At 42.3% G+C, this 16,862-nt stretch overlaps 2 protein-coding genes across 3 annotated transcripts; one reads left to right on the forward strand and one right to left on the reverse strand.

Annotated features, from left to right (window-relative positions):
* The first annotated feature begins 5,205 nt into the window (after positions 1-5,205).
* slc25a1a (solute carrier family 25 member 1a) lies at positions 5,206-11,162 on the forward strand. The gene is made up of 9 exons (XM_035626374.2): positions 5,206-5,536; positions 6,079-6,186; positions 6,284-6,383; positions 7,581-7,719; positions 7,823-7,907; positions 8,030-8,134; positions 8,269-8,384; positions 8,860-8,933; positions 9,018-11,162. Exons 1-9 carry the CDS (start codon positions 5,305-5,307, stop codon positions 9,130-9,132), a joined length of 1,074 nt encoding a protein of 357 aa, XP_035482267.1. The 5' UTR covers positions 5,206-5,304; the 3' UTR covers positions 9,133-11,162.
* Positions 11,163-11,391: 229 nt separating this feature from the next.
* nle1 (notchless homolog 1 (Drosophila)) lies at positions 11,392-16,554 on the reverse strand. 2 transcript variants are annotated; one of them, XM_035626371.2, is made up of 13 exons: positions 16,418-16,554; positions 15,632-15,810; positions 15,095-15,315; positions 14,860-14,939; positions 14,676-14,752; positions 14,458-14,555; positions 14,097-14,289; positions 13,177-13,312; positions 13,008-13,054; positions 12,717-12,919; positions 12,416-12,575; positions 12,263-12,333; positions 11,392-12,164 (listed from the first exon to the last, which is right to left on the reverse strand). In XM_035626371.2, exons 2-13 carry the CDS (start codon positions 15,764-15,766, stop codon positions 12,152-12,154), a joined length of 1,434 nt encoding a protein of 477 aa, XP_035482264.1. In that variant the 5' UTR covers positions 15,767-15,810; positions 16,418-16,554; the 3' UTR covers positions 11,392-12,151. The 2 variants fall into 2 exon arrangements, with proteins under 2 accessions (XP_035482264.1, XP_035482265.1); XM_035626372.2 differs by having other exon boundaries at positions 15,632-15,795; positions 16,418-16,532.
* Between the last annotated feature and the right edge of the window lie 308 nt (positions 16,555-16,862).

Consider the following 16,862-nt stretch of genomic DNA (forward strand, 5'->3'; position numbering starts at 1 on the left):
CTTTGCAGGCCTGTTTATGTCAAAGCAGACTCCACCGCAGAGACATCCGAGCTCTCACCTGATTACTCTTTACAGAAACCTGCTTGTGAGCCATTCAGACACATCAAATATTGAATGCCTGGAGTTTCCGTTTCACACACAGCGAGGGAGGGGAGAGGGCAGCGAGCCGGACAGAGGGCGGGACATACAGGAGCCGAGGAAGAGAGGGAAACGCTAATGAACGATGGGATAAAGACGGAAATAACACATCAGGCACCCTGGGAGGGAAACACATGAGCAGGGATGGAGGGAGAGAGGGAGGAACGGGGAGAAAGTACCGACAGGTAAGGCAAGAAGCGTCTGATTGTTTATTACTAATCAGGTGCCCTCCTTGAGAGTAACAGTAGAGGCTGAGCGGGTGTTACAAGCCGAATTTGATTTGCTGATAACCTTCTAGTCAGGCAGTTAGGAGGGCATGTTTTTTAAATTCTGCTGCTTCTTTTCTCAAACCTCAGTGGGACGACTTCTACCCAGGTTGACACACTGACTCCGAGCTGCGGCGAGGAGAGCGATGAGACCCAAATCCTCCAGGAGCCAACGGGAGACAACAGGGTTGACGACGAAGCCTGTGATGGAGTGGTAGATCCTGTGCAGGTCATCTGTGACAGAAAATAATGTTTATGTATATATATATATATATATATATATATGTATATATGTTACTAAATACTCTAAACTTACCTCAATCTGTTTTATTTTCGCTCAAACAGAATAGTCATTGGGGGAAATGTGCACAAATTTTTGCTCAACATTTTCAGTGCGTGTTCCTCTGTATGGTTTTGGTGAAGGTTGGGGAGGATCTTTGTGTCAGTGACACAGAGACCTTGCAGCAGACGACTCCGATACCCACAAACACACCGGAAGATGCTGATGCTGACTGCCTCCCCTCATGCCCCCTGCCAACAGAGGATGAAGTGACCCCCCCTTCAGTGTCATCTCATCCCTCCAACATACAGAGTAAGTCACACACACGTGAGGTGATTTACTGGAGGTGAAGTATGTCACACTGACTGCTGGTGTAGTACTTTGTACAGTTTGTGTCTTCACAGATCGCCCCTCTGAGCCCTGCTGGTATTGTCTAAGGTCGCTTGACCCAGACTACCGCCCTGAATCACCTGAACAGGTTTTCATTTTTCTCACTGAATGCATTATTTGACCCAGACAGTGCTGACACACTGGAATGAGGAAAATCTGTTTCTCTGACTAGTTTATGGAACAAAATTTGTTAATTTCACAAACACAGGCTTAACTTGCAACAAAAAAAGTAACATTGGTGCCAAAAAAAATTAGCTGAAAGTTTTGCCTTATCTTGCAGGGAATTCATATCTTTATTGAACTAAACCTTGTGCTCTTTTAAATATTAATATTGCAATATAAGAAGAAATACTGCTTGTGTGGCAGCGTTTTCAAAGTGCTAAAACAAACAAAATCTTTTTTTTAAATTGAGTGGCAGGAGATTGGCTCAAATTGAAATGTCCCACTTCAAGTAAAAGTCCTGCATAAAAAAAGGAAAGATTCAAAAGTACATGTACAGATCTTACAGATGCAAAAGTAGTCAGTCAATCGTCATGATGTGATTTGATCAAAAGTCAAATGCTTTTCCGAACCATCGTCTACTGGTCTTAATAATTCAAAGCAGTCACCAAAGAGAAAACTGACTCTGGGAAGACATGAATTTATGATGATACTAAGAAACATTTTTTCAGGAGGTGAGCCACTGAGGCTGATTTTTTATAGTAACGAGTTTATAGGTGCAACATATTGTTCTTCAAATACCCCATCTAATGTGGTTTTGTCTGAATGAGAGACAGCTGGTCAGAGTTCACAATCTGACTGTGCTGTTCAAGACTTAAATTCAAACTTTAAACTAACGTCAGGTGACTAAACTCTCCCCTGTGGCTCTGTTGCAGGAAGACTCAGGTCCCTCGTCACCACTGCCCTCTAGTGGCCCGAAAGTGAGCTATCAGACAGACCCTCGACCTCACTTTGGCGTGGCTTGGTCGTCCCACTCCCCATGTCGCCCTCTATGGGGCAGCGAGGGGCCCTGCTGGGGGCAACGACACCAGGACATGCCCAATCAAACGCACACGTGCCCTCACTGCCATCTGGGCTTGCCCCCTGACACACTGCGGTGGCATGAGGTTGTGAACATACGGCGACATAAATAGAGACGCACAAGATCACAGTCTCCGTTAAACATACCACAGTTTATGGCTGCTTACTCGGGAGCCTCTGACTGTTTTCTTTCTTTCTGCACAGGCCAAATGTCTGCTGTTTGAAGGGCCGAGGAACTCAAACAAGTAAACTGAGTCATCACAAGAGAAAAACGCTCCCTGTACTGAAAATAACAGGCCTTCTGTCTTCTCTCCGTCTCAATGCGCTCAGGAAATACTTTGAACCTCAAATCTGTTTCCGCTGGTGTCGTAGCCTTAGCCATGTTCATTCCTTATTTCATTTTGAGTTCATGTTCAATCTTTGTGATATACTGTATGTTCAACGATGTGTTCAGACAAATAAACTGCATGTGTAAAACAAGGTCAGTCTGTCTTCTAAAATCCCTGCCTCAACAAGATTGACGACGAAGCTCTAAAATCTGCAACCAAGTCCAGTTGCTCCTGATTTAACACACTGAACTTGATGAACGAGAATCTCCACAGTTATTCTAAATGAGCTAACATTTCATGCATCATCACCTTTTAAGACCAGGAAATATGGGATAACGTTCAAACACAAGAATGTTTTACCCTGGATATCATTCATGACTACAAATTTGGGAAAAACTGCATTCATCTACCGTGCCTCTCACAGGTGGAATAATCTAATCTTTTTTATTTGTTTTTTATTTTTACATTTTTACATTTTTGAGGGATGCGGTAAAAAGTAAAAAAGTAATTTGCTCTCAGTTGGAATTCCCAGATTAAATAAAAACCTATATTTAATCTTTTAAATTATGACAAAAGAAAACAAAAAACATCAGAAATGCCTTTTGAATTGCTTGCATTGGAAAAAGATAAAAAGAAGTTTAGTTTTATTCATAAACTGTCATCAATAATAAAAATATATATTTTTTCAGATTGTTTGGTACTACTATATAATAAGTTACCCTGACAATTATATTATTATAAGTGTTTTATTAATGGTCAATAAGTTATAAGTTAAGTTATGTATGTTTTATAGATCAGTTATTAGCCATAATTAAGAACATATCTGGATTTGCCAAGTAGAGAAAAAGTGTACGTTGTTTATTTTTGGTCAAATCAAATTATAAAAGTAGGTATTCCAGTATAAATCAATCATGCCTGTAGTCATGAGTGTAAATGTCTGTTAAATCACTTTTATAGTTGTTTTAATGTTTCATGCTTTGAGTTGCCGGTTGAATAAAAACAAATAATAGGAGTGATTATATTGATGGAGTCTTTGTGATGTCAAAATAGAACAATAATGTTGTATTCCACAGTGTCCAGATCACTGTTTGACTGAATGTAGCTCAAGGCACATCCATCTCTCTTTGCCGTTTTTTATAGACTATGGTTTTGGGTTTTAGTTTTTTTTTCTTCCAGATTTTTGTGACTTTTTCCCCAAATCTAAAGTGGTATTAGCCTCTAAACTATAAACTGTACTTACTGAAAGCCACAAATGACAATAGAAAAGAAGTTGTTAATTAATTTTACAATCTTGAATATATAACTTTAATAACATAGTGAATATGCTGTGAATGTCCTTAATCTTGTCTATCTGCAGTGTCTGACCCTGGACCTGAGTAACTGCAGTGAATCACTGGAAAAGGAGCTGCATGACCTGGTCGAGACACTGACAGTCTGGGCCTTTTTGGATATCAAGACATACACTGATTGTGTATGCACACATAAAATCTCTTGTCAATCATCTCCCAAGTAAGAAACTTCTCAGTAAATGATGACACCCAAGAAGAGGAAGACCAGCTGGAGGAAATATTGACCTGTAACTCCCTCCTGCCTTGGATTCTTTAATTTTTGCGAATACGACCCCCTTTTTATGATCACAGAGCCCATGCACTGGTGCTTGCGCACCTAAAAAAAATGAAATGAATGAAGTATGAAATCAATTTGATCATTTTAGTTTGGAGATTGGGCTGACTCAATGACTGTCTGTTTTTTCTCAGGGGGGTGGGGGTTGTGGGTCTGTGGAAACACTGACCTAGTTTCATTGGAAAGGGTGATGGGGGAGGCAGTGTGTGTGTGTGTGTGTGTGTGTGTGTGTGCGTGCGTGCGTGCTCTGGCATGGGGAGAGCACTATTTAAAGGAACAGGGATTACAAGGCAACATATACCCATCTGATTGCATGGCACATGACACACGAGGAAAGGAAGCAAAGTCTATTGTCTGTTTTTATCTTTAATATCATCTAATAATTATTTTTTATGGGACATCAATATTATTGATATCCCGTGTCTTTTGTGCTATGTCTGCATAGTGTTAGAAAACACAATATATACTCCTGCACACTAAATATGTTTATTCAAGATAAGAAAAGATAATTCCTTATTAGTGCTGCTGTGTTACAGCAGCAAGGGGGATAATAAGAACAGAAACGTCAGTGAAAGAAGGTATAAAATAATAAATTGTAAACAAAATAAACACAAAGAACTATAAAAACACTGTCAACTAAATATATACAGTGTCAACAGGATTGCATATATATATATATATATATATATATATATATATATATATATATATATATATATATACATGGGTGACATAAGAGATATCTGTTATGTCACCCTAATATATATATATAACATATATATATGGGTGACATAACATATTTATGGAATGTCCCCTTTTTTATACTGCTTCACCACACATAGGTAGCATACAGGTGATAAATGACAAAAAAAAATTCTAGTTCTAGTATTCTAGTATTGTCTTCAAGCAAAAGGACAACACGGGTAAATATACGTGGCCAGTTTGCTGTCAGACTCGACGGTGTCACGCCCACTCGTCAGACGGGAAATTAGAGCCGACACGTCGATGCAACAGCATCCGGCACGTCATTGGTCGCCAAAAGTCATGCATTGGTCACGTGACTGAATAATGGCATTAGGCGGCGTGGTGAGCCAATGGCCTGCCCCATCACCTGACCGCCCTTTGAATATTGATGCGCCCTCCGCCGCCACTATTGGTCCTCCTCCCGGTGTTGTTGTTGTTCTTGACATTGTCTGAGTGGGACCGTCACCAACAGCGGGAGCTCCCCCCCCCCCCATAACCTGCCCTGACGACCACAATGTCATCGCTGCTGAAGCCGTTTTCCGTGTACGACGGGCCGTGCGAGAGCCGCGGTGTCCGGAGAGGATGCCCGGGCGCGGCTGCGCATCCTCCGCTCCAGCGTCTGACCGCCGCGGCGGGGCCGGGCTCTCTGCCGGCCCACCAGCGGGCGCACGCGGCGAGCAGGAACCTGGCGGCCGCTGCGATCGGAGGGAGGGAAATGAAGCATTCCGTAAAGGCTATTCTTGCAGGTTGATTTTTGCCATGCACCCATTTCCAAGCATCATAGTCGCCAATTGCTTCTCTGCACACTGCAGCCTGACCTCAGCCTGTCGCCCGTTGAGGTTATCCATGCAGAACTGGGTCAGAACGCACGCAGACAGCAGTGATGCTACAGCACTTGCATGATGTAGTCGCACGCATTTAATAATCTTTTGTTTCTATTTACTACCGAGCTCACATTTTCTTAATGAATCTAAATATATATGGAGATGCTGAAAGTTTTCTGCTACGTTTTGGGTGGAGGGAGGTTCATTCAGCAGCTCTCCTTCCCAGTTCATTACAGGCACTGCTGTGTAATCACATCACATCGGCATTTAATTAAAACAGAGGTACTGTGTGCCAAGCAATGATCCAGCAGCAGCATCACTCTGCGGTGATTCCATCTAATCTTTATAGATGTACGACAATGGAAATGCGGGTTTCTCCTGCTCTCAGAACATTCTCGAGCAATTCTGCAGTGAGTCAACAAATCCTGACAGCGGTGCTTCTCTGCCTCTCCGCTCTCTCCCAGGTGGCATTGCAGGAGGAATCGAGATCTGTATCACCTTCCCCACAGAGTATGTCAAGACCCAGCTGCAGCTGGATGAGAGAGCCAACCCACCGCGTTACAGAGGGATTGGTAGGTCACTGGGACGCGTGTGGCTGCCGACTGACCGGCCGACTGCAGGTTTCTGTGTCTGTATACTCACCCCTGGATGCTCTGTGTGCACGTACAGGCGACTGTGTGAAGTTGACAGTGCAGGATCACGGACTCAGGGGACTGTATAGAGGCCTCAGCTCCCTGCTCTATGGATCAATACCCAAATCTGCTGTGAGGTAAAGATGCACACATGTCCTAGAGTTAGTTTTACTTCACGAATTACTCATCAAAACCAGAATGGAGCTGCAGTAGAAGGGCACGTTTGCCTCTTGCATTCTGCTGGTTTACAGCATCACAGATCGTCAGGGTTGTAATCTTATGATTACTTTAACAGCTGACTCACGTCCTTGCAAAGTATGACTCTGCATTTCATGGTACTTAAGTTAAAGCCAGACAAATGTGAGTGGCTGCAACTAATGACTACCGTTTATATCATTTAAAAAGGCAACAGACAACTTTAGTGTATTGTAGTCACTGTCGTAAAGACACTGCAGTAGCAAGACAAGGGTGCTTTTCCTCAGAGCTCCCGAGCGAGTCGCCAAAACCACTTTGGAGATAACGGAGGAGAAGAAAGACTAAAGCGCTTACTTCGTTTTCTGGCTCACAGCGTTGACTATACTGCAGCGTTAGCATCAGCCGCCTTGGCTACTGTCCAAAGCAGAAAACAGCCGTAAAAATCCCAATTTGAACAAATAACTGAGTTAAACGTACCGATCTTGTAGAAAGAAGGCAAGTCCCAAAGCTCTTTCCACGGAGTGAATGCCCTTCTGAGGTTCATCTCTTTTTCTATCATGTCCTTCTTTGCCTGGATTTGTTCCTCCGTCAATGGGATTCTTTTTCTCTTGCGAGGTTAGATTGTTTTTTTCAGGTTGGCTATTCCACCCTCTGCCATCTCCATCACTGGGGATATATACCGGGAGAACGCCATCCTCTTCTTTTGGTTAAGCAATGGGTGATGCAGTTCCTTTGTTGTAAATTGAGCCCTCATTTTCCCACGAAAACTGCGTCCCGGTGGCCAAGAGAATAACATGGTGAAAGCAAGGCTCATAGGGACCAATACAATTGTGAATTGTGTCATTTTTTCAATCACCATCACACTGTGCAATATTTTTTAACATCATAATGACTTTAAGGCAAAAAGTGATCTTTTTCCGCTTAAAGATAAGAAAAAGCATCAAAATCTTTGTTTGAGACACTGGCACGACCAAATGCAATGTTATATTTTTGCTACGATTTAACAATGAGTGAGATAGTAATTCAGCTAACCAATTAATCAACTGTACCAGTCTTGCATAGTTACTAATGGTACCATTGAGACAGTTGTCTGACCATTACCATTCTCCTAATGTATAACCTTCCCCTCTTTCTCTCAGGTTTGGCACGTTTGACATACTCAGCAACCCGATGCGAGATGCAACAGGTCGGCTAGATAACACAGGGAGTCTCTTGTGTGGGTTAGGAGCGGGGTTAACAGAGGCCATTGTGGTCGTCTGTCCCATGGAGACAGTCAAGGTCAGTGAAGCTGACATTTGTACATTTCTTCATCTGTTTTATCAACACTGCTCTAAATGAATATAGCACTGATAAAATAAAAGGTTTTCCCCTTTTGCTCCAGGTTAAGCTGATCCATGACCAGTGTTCCCTCAGACCTCGTTACAGAGGCTTCTTCCACGGAGTCAGTGAGATTATTAGAGAACAGGGTAAAGAGAGCAGGAAAACTGAAAACATTTAAGCGGTTGTTTGAAACTGCATCTGTTATAAGCAATATGTATGTGTGTGCTTTGCGCTCCCTAATGAAACCTAAACTGTCTGACTCATTTAGGTGTCAGGGGGACATATCAAGGTCTGACTGCGACTTTGCTGAAACAAGGAACCAACCAGGCCATTCGTTTCTATGTGATGAACTTGCTGGGCAATTGGTACAAAGGTGAGTAGCCTAATTACTGCAAATCCAATGTCCCTGTCTATTTTCTACACGGCCTCCGATCTCTCACTGAAAATGTTTTCCTGCCACCTCCTTTAAACTCCCTATGAATCCAACTTTTGGATTTGACCTCAAAGGGGATGATCCCAGACGAGAGATGCACCCAATTGTCACAGCGATGTTTGGAGCGACGGCCGGAGCTGCCAGTGTTTTTGGAAATACACCTCTGGATGTGGTGAAGACCAGGCTGCAGGTAGGAAACACACCTGCTAGCTGCTTTCAGATATGAACTGAAGTCTGGACATTGAGCCCATGTGAGAGCATAGCAGTAAAATCACCAGACGATCCTAAGCAAGCGATTGGGCATGATACCTGTAAAAACACTTGTCACCACATCTGAGTTATCGCCCTGTCCTGCCTCCTGCATGCTCTACCCAGACCCCACAGAATGATCCAGATAATATCCTGCTGTTGTGAACGCGTCTGACTCAGACAATCTCCTGATACATTCGACATATGTGAATGGCAAACTCTGAAGAATGTCTTGGCGCAATTCTGCAGATATTTTCTGGAGTTCATGTCTGAAAACAGCTTCTGATGGGTTTAATTACTGTTGTCAGGTGTACCTCTTCTAAGACACTCGTATATATATATATATATATATATATATATATATATATATATATATATATATATATATATTTTTTTTTTTTTTTTTTTTTTTTAAGGGTTTGGAGGCCCATCGCTACAAAAACACAGTGGACTGTGCCATCCAGATTTTGAAGCACGAAGGACCACAGGCGTGAGTTACCCTGATCATTGCTTACGGTGTTAGTTTTCACTACTTTAAACCATCTACCTTCATCTAAACTCGTCCTTCTTGCAGATTCTACAAAGGGACAGTTCCCAGGCTTGGTCGTGTGTGCTTGGACGTGGCCATAGTCTTTGTCATCTATGAAGAGGTGGTCAAACTACTCAACAAAGTGTGGAAGACTCAGTAGACCGACCACATGGTGGCAGAGGTCCAGAGGGAATCACGGAGCAGTGCCTCATGCTACGCACAACTGAACACCTCTATTCTAGTTCATACTAGCTCTCTGCATTCGCCCGGAGCAGATGATACTTCATCTTGAGCAGTTTCCACTCAAAAAAGAAATTTATTCAAAGGACCTATATAAATACGGTGATAATAAAGAAGGGAGAATGGCTAGTTGCAGTACTAAAAGCTTAGCTTTGCATTTCTCTTCTTTGTCTCTAGTGGTCAGGCGTAGGAGTAAAGAGGGATCGCTTTATTTTGAAGGACAGGAAAGGCAAAGTAGGAAGAGAAGTAGGTGATGTGTTGTTCTGTGCACCTGACCAAACTTGGAGACTCGAATTGAGTCTTATTACAAGAAACATGACTAAACAGTATTTAGAAAAGAAGCACAAGTAAGTATTATTAACTATGAGAATGAAAAGCAGGAAAAAAATAGTAGGTTACAAAAAATGGTTATGTTTTCCATTGTTTCAGCTTTTTTTGACTGTTGTTACTGAACATGTTGTAGAGTGACCACTTTGTACTGAAACCATAAATGTGTCTTCTGATTCACTAAGAACTTATTACTTAATACCGAGGGGATGAACTGAGATGCTACTGGATGTAAACGAGCCCACTGCAGTACGTTAAAATGTCTGTGCAGCGCTTGAACACATCTTGGTGTTGTAATTGCTTGCTTGACTGTGCTTGTGGCATCATCCCACTAAATAACTCACAGTTTTTACACAGTCTTGGTGACGTGTAGATACTGTTGTTCATTTTATGGCCGTTACACACCAACAGTAGGCCGGTTAGTTGAGACTAAACAACTGGTTGGGAGTCTGTAATTCTGCCCCAGATAAATTGAGAGCTTTAACCTGACACAAGTAATCATTAAAGCACATATTGTAGGAAACCAATTCATATGTAGCACAATATTCCCCTCAGTCTTACCAGTAGAGCAAAGGGAGACAAGAGTCCGTTTATTAGTTTGGGAGCTTATTGTTATCAATCTGTTGAAATTAATACATTATCAACATTAGTTGTGCTCCCATGGTATTCAGTAGGTGGTTGTGCTCTGTACAAATGAATTTGAAGGCTTTATTTGGAATATATAACTAGCAATGCTTAATTCACATCTTCAGTCAGACTGACTTGGCGTTTCCAACCAGGTGCTGGTGGGCTGCCTGAAATTTACGTTTTTAAGTGAATCCAGATAGATAACAAGATGTAAAACTGTCCAACTGTGTGAAGCCATGTGACTTCAATGCGCCTGAGCCTTCAGCGGTTTTCTTGCGCTTAATGATTCATTCATTCAGAGACTTTTCTTAAGTCAAGATTTTATACGTCACTTGAATATTCTTTGTTTACCTCAAGCTAACCTGCTTCATAAGCTTTTTGTACGCAAACTGATGAAATCCTGGATTAGCCATCTTTGAATCCACTCATTCTTGTCTAACAGTGTTTACATATGTTGAACTTCAACAAGGGGGAAAGTAGATGTGCGAAAGGCATGACAACAGAACAAGTAGGTAAGAGAGGTTTTTGATGGACCTAGTTGCACTACACTGCCTTGCCTTTTACTCCGCTTTGCCAAACTACTACAGTAGAATCTGCAATATTTCTGATTAAAGCACATCTTTATCACCTTTCAAACCAAGAGGAACTGAATACTGTCAAATCTTTGTCGCTGCCATTTTGGTTACATAGACAAAAGCGCACTTACCATGTTATGTACTTTGTGTTTATGCTTTGCTGCTTTGTATAAACAGGCCGACGGCTTGTGGACCTCATCATACAGCAAATTCAATTTGGTGATATCATTCACAGTTCCGAAGATCATTTCAGGAGGATTGAATGATTTGTGTAAAGAAATCAGAAAAAAATGTCAATGCTCAATGTTTGTTTACATGATCAGATGTGGAAACCTCTGAAGGAACATGTTAAGACATAATGTCGTTTCACTGGTCTCAATATACTTTAGAACTTAATAAAAATGAATTTGAGCAATGGAAATGTGTGTCAAACATCAAGATCAACATGTGCAATATGATCTGAAGGTAGGGGTAAGTATATCTCATTCAAGCATTCAATTCAATTTGACCTTTCAAAAGGAGCATCATGAATAAAGAATTATGTATACATTATGTATACACCTAACATTTATCTGTGAAGTGACAAACCGTAAGTTGCTGTTATTTTATTCTACACAACCTGTTATTCAATTAATTGGAAGCATAGTAAATACTGTGATGTATATTTATTTGCGTTAAATATTCACAAAGCCTGTTGACACAGATAATTAATCTTATTGTAGCTGGAATGTTGAACCTGTTTTTTCCCACACTGGGATGTGAATCTCACGGTTTCAGAGTTGGCGAAACTTGGCTTCGAAACAAGGGGCAGATACAGGCTTTGTTGACTGCAGGACTGAGGAGATTAAAGGCTGACGGAGCAGGGCGAGCGCCGTCGGCATTAACATCACAGAGGAAGGTATTAGCGCTCCCACCTGTCACCTTCAGGATATAAGCCATCCAGTAAAGCTTAATGTGAAGAAGGAGACAAACATAATGCTGAAAAGTATGTTTGGTTCCCTGATGTGGGGGCGAAAATCTATTATTTTTTTAATACATATCCTCGTTGGTGGTTATTTGCATATTCAGTATGTTTTTTACACGTCAGAACTCCTGATGTGTACGAAACAGTATGTACATGAATAGAAATCCTTTCATAGCTCAATGGACGGATGTTGCAATGAATATAAAGTTTCCCGTTTTACATTTTCCATTGAGCTAAACACGTTTACGCTCATCAATAATCCCATGACACTTGCATCATGACCAGACTTGAGTTCCTTGACAGGATGCCACTTTTGACCGACAGTGTAATGAAGCCAAATGGTAGATTAGGTACAGTCTAGTCACCCTTGCTCCAGCTGTCAGGTTTCTATGACGGTGGAAGACGTAAATCCTCAGCCGACGTGTGGAGGGATAGCAGAGGTGTGGCTATCTTCTCCATCTGGATATGTACAACACAAGGCCAAGACATAAGTTACACCAGTGTTTCCTCAGATCAATTAACTAAAAAATAAAAAGGCTTCTTGGCATCTCACTTACATTCGGAGACATTTGTCTTTCCCGCCACTGGCCACTCTTTGTCCATCAGGACTCCAGTCCACTGCATAAACCTAGACACAACAAACAATCAAAATTAGTGGGTCAAAATATAATAAACGCAATAAATTGGGGAGCAGCACTTCCTTCCCTCACCTCATCAGCGTGGCCAGGAAGGTCCATGTTAAGCTTCCCGGTCTTTACGTCCCAAACTTTAAGAGTGCTGTCGCTACTGCCACTGACCAGCAGCCTGCTGTCTGCAGACCACGCCACTTGATACACAGATGCCACATGGCCACGCAGGGACATCAAGTACCTGCATGTTGGTAGAGTCATGATTACACAGAGACAGACACACATCTTAAGACTTACAGCACCATCACCTGGATAACAGTAGTATTACAAACATTATTTATGATGTCTCATCAACTGAACTGTGGTTGCGATTTTATCTTACTTTCCAGTGCGTCCGTCCCAGATTTTGATGGATTTATCGAATGAGGCAGAGGCAAGGAGCCTGGTGTCTGGGGAGAAGAGCACTTCGTTGACCAGGGCGCTGTGGCCGGTCAGCCTGGCGAGAGGCTTCTTCTCCTCTGCAGGGTTCCAAAGGAACAAGGTGAAGTCATCGGAGCCAGACACCAAGCGCTCTGGAGCTGAACCCTGCAGCGCGAGAACAGGAGTAAGGGCACTGACACTAGGTGGATACAGATTTGAACACATCAAATTTTCACATCACAGATGAACTTACCCTGACTTTATTATATCTTTGCAAGGCTTTCTCCTTCAGCTCTTCCACTGCGGGAGAAATAAGGCTTGTTGCATGAATAACATATTTCCCAAAAAGGTTGTTTATCCCATTAGAATAGGTAAGATGTGTTCACACGTGAGTTTTATCAGAATAAAGTGGCAGTTCTTACGTGATCCAGTGAGGTCCTGCGGATTTATAGTGGCAGTTGCGGGTTCAAAAGCACCAGTGCGCAGGACATAGTCTGTGCTAAGAGCCAGGGTGTTCACCCAATGGGCGTGGCCCTGCAGAGTCCTGCACTGGACACCCTATAGCGAAAGGTAGACATGAAGACACATTAAGAGCGTTTTACACCACATGTCTTTGTTATATTGTTTACATTTGATCCAGTTAGTTTAGGTTTCATATTGCAGTGTATGGAGCACACATACAATCATTTGTATGACATACTTCCTCTCGTCATCACCTACGTGGGCTGCGTCTACCTAGGCCTGAGTAGTTCGTAGACTGGCGTGCGTTTGACGTCAGGTAGTTGTTTTTCCATCTATGAACCGGTTCATTTACCAAATTTCTTGCCACTGTCATATCATTATGGTGTTAATTCCAGCATCACCAACTTCAGGCGCAGTACCGGACACAACTTTGAATACACAAAACGAACGTCCACTTTGAATACAGCAAACAATCCTTAAAAAATTGCAATTAAATATTTAGTCTTCTCCTCCCCCGATGTGATGATACAACGGCTCATTTTAGTTTTTTTCCCGCTTCGTTTTCTTCATCTTTTGTTTAATGCTGTCTCAACTTCCTGCAATTGGTCCATAGGTCCAAACTATCCAAAAAAAGTGTTTTCACACTGCAAACTATTCGAACCATGGTTCAGATTGATCTGGACTGGCGCTTTTGGTCAAACAAAATTTTGGGCCGTGCTCAAAGTCTCCTTTCACACCTGTTATTTAGGTTTGGACTAAAGTCAAAAGTCAAAAGGTCTAGACCAAATAAGGTAGGTTTGAAAGCGCCCATACACTTGCTTTGTCACACAGATATCTCACATTCGGCTCATTCTGTCTGTAGCGATCAACACACACTCACATCTTTGGCTCTCCAGACTTTGACCGTTCTGTCCTGAGAAGAAGTGTACAGAAGTCCATCTCCTCCCCACTTCACACAGGTGACTGACTGAATGTGTCCAGTCAGGATCTTCTCACAGCGTCCCAACACTGTGTCCCAGATGCGTATCGCGCCGTCCTTAGAACTACTGGCCAAGTAACGACACTCTGGGTTACTGAAAAGGGAGAGAGAGAGGGGGGGGGTGATCAGAGAAGCAGTTAATTGTTACGTAAAATATATTCACGCAGAACATCAGAGTTGCATCCAAATGGCATTTAACAATAGTACTAAAATAATAAGAAAAAATTTACGGAAGTGATGCAGTGACGACTTGAGTACTCACAGATGGAAAGGTTCCCAGCAGAGCCAAGTGATCCACTTGGTGTGTCCCGTCAAAGTCTTTCCTATCTGTGCACCCGTCACTGGATCCCAAAGACAGATCTGCAGAACATCACCACGAAAAAAAACTCATACATAATGTTCATGGGAGACATTGAACAGATACAGGGTTAGGGATAACCCTAGGGATAACCCTAACCCAGACGTGTGTTGGAATCATACCTGACTGTTCTTGCACCCTGAAGCCAGTTTCTTGCCATCCGGTGACCAGGCAATGCTCAGTACCCAGTGAGTGTGTCCTTAAATAAAGCAGAATAAAGCTCAATTACGTCTTAAACTCGTTGATCTATTATTTGTGTCTTTCATGCACAGCAGATTACGATACTCTACAGAAGAGACTATATACCTCTGGCAGTGTGGTGGGGCGTCTCAGTTGTCAAGTCCCAAAACCGCACTGTGGTGTCACCTGAACCACTGGCCAGATATCTAAAACAACCAAGGACAACTTTATTAACAAGCATGTCTGAACCTACACAAGGGGTGTGTTCCCTTCTAAATGCTGTCATGTCATAGAGGCTCTCAGATAAATCGAGAGTACAAAAAATAAAAAAAAAACAGGCAAAGAAATCCAAGTCACTCACTTGCCGGTGGGGCTGAAAGCAGTTGAGATGACAGCCTCTGTGTGTCCCTGTAGTGTGCTGGTACAGCGGGCAACAGCTCGAACCCTGAAGACCGCCTGTGGCTGGTACACAACAGGCAGCACCTGCTCTGTCTCTACACCGAGAGCCTTCACACAAGAGCCCAGACTGGACACCACCTCGGCCTCTCCACGCACAAAAAATGCCAGCGGCACCGGCTCCTCCTACAGTGAATTGAAGAGAAAATGTGATAAATTCGTATATTTTTTATGACTTTAATAAGTGTGGCTAAGAAGGATTAAAACACAACGCAAGGCAATGGCCTGTGGTCTCTTTGTAGTATATTTATATTTATATTGGAATTCTGGAATAATGAAATCTGCTTATGGTTAATTGAATACTGTCAATTTTAGGATTGACCATTGGAAGAGTGAGAAATGTGTTCAAGACGACAGCAAGCGATATCGCTCTTGTTGCATACGTGTACATCCCAGAGTAAATCCTGTTTTTATGTTATACAGTATGATACCAGGTAGTTACCTTCTGTAGCAGTGCATTGCAGACCAGCTGTAGTTTGTCTGGGGTGATGTCGAGAGGCACATCGAAAGGTGAACCCAGAACCTCCCCTTCCTCGTCCTGAAACTGGATCAGCAGCCGCTCCACGTCCTCACTCATCGTCGTCCGTTTGGTTTTGATACACAACTCTAACAACAAGTTTTCTAAATAAATGGAGGTATATACACGTGTTATACTTATTTACATTGTGAATATGATGTTTAGTTTTCTACAAAGCTTGGGAAATGGTTCCTCAAACACATCCAGTTTCTCGTTAGAAGTAAACGTGGACACATCTTGTTTTTAAATGTTTGTACTCGTGGCTGTTCTCTTGAATCTTGAAATTATATTTGCTTCAAATTAGATTTTGCTGGATTTTTCAGTCAATCCTCTTTGGTGAGCATAGTTCCTCATGAGGTGCTGTAATTTCTGGGTTGTCCTGAAGGCAACACTATAGCTAGCTAAACTATAACAGAATGTCCGTTAACTCACCAATGTTGATTCAAAAAACGTTTTGGGGAGCAGTACACTGCACTGTTTTTGTGAAATTGAACCGGTGAGCGGTTTTGCTTTTAGCTAGCCCATATCAACGATAGTCTACGACGTAAACCAACGAAGCTAACTCCACTAGCCTGCTGCTAACCCGCAGTCTGGACACTTCCTTCATCTCAGCGGCGGTCGCATGACACTAAGATAACCGTGACCTCTTTACAAAACTGTGTCCAGTTTCATATGACTTCGGATCGTTACATAAATGTGTTAAAACTTTACCTTCAGCGAAATGGCGACGTGCGAAGGGTCCCCACGTGTTTACTACCGAAGAGCCTTTACACGACGGATGCTCCAGAGGCTGAAGCTGTCAGGTCATGAACGGGTTCTCGCAATGAATTGTGGGAGAGTGGAGTGGAAACAGGTTCTGGTCGGATTGGCTTCTTGCGCATCTTAATTTTCATAGTATTTCGGTACATTTCCTGCGCCATATATCTGCGTCAAGTTCCAGATACTGAAACTGCGCAAGTACGAAGTACTGAAAAAAAGCCATGATCACGAATTACGTAATAACGTAATTATGAATAAGGATTCAGGTGGTTATAAATCAAATCTGAGGAGACATGGTTATGATTCAGGTAAGGGGAGTTTTTTAATTTTTTCTATCCTATATTTATATAAGTATTTATATGGCCACCATGTATAACAATCATTATTTTGGAAATGT

Source organism: Scophthalmus maximus, chromosome 2 (genome assembly GCF_022379125.1).
Source record: "Scophthalmus maximus strain ysfricsl-2021 chromosome 2, ASM2237912v1, whole genome shotgun sequence".
Lineage (NCBI taxonomy): Eukaryota > Metazoa > Chordata > Actinopteri > Pleuronectiformes > Scophthalmidae > Scophthalmus > Scophthalmus maximus.

Coding starts and splice junctions, on each gene's coding strand:
- slc25a1a (XM_035626374.2), top strand. CDS start 5,305: ATGTCATCGCTGCTGAAGCCGTTTTCCGTGTACGACGGGCCGTGCGAG. Junction 7,720..7,822: donor GTCCCATGGAGACAGTCAAG/GTCAGTGAAGCT, acceptor CTTTTGCTCCAG/GTTAAGCTGATCCATGACCA. Junction 7,908..8,029: donor TGAGATTATTAGAGAACAGG/GTAAAGAGAGCA, acceptor TGACTCATTTAG/GTGTCAGGGGGACATATCAA.
- nle1 (XM_035626371.2), bottom strand. CDS start 15,766: ATGAGTGAGGACGTGGAGCGGCTGCTGATCCAGTTTCAGGACGAGGAA. Junction 14,753..14,859: donor GCCCCACCACACTGCCAGAG/GTATATAGTCTC, acceptor GCTTTATTTAAG/GACACACTCACTGGGTACTG. Junction 12,334..12,415: donor TTCCTGGCCACGCTGATGAG/GTGAGGGAAGGA, acceptor TGTTGTGTCTAG/GTTTATGCAGTGGACTGGAG.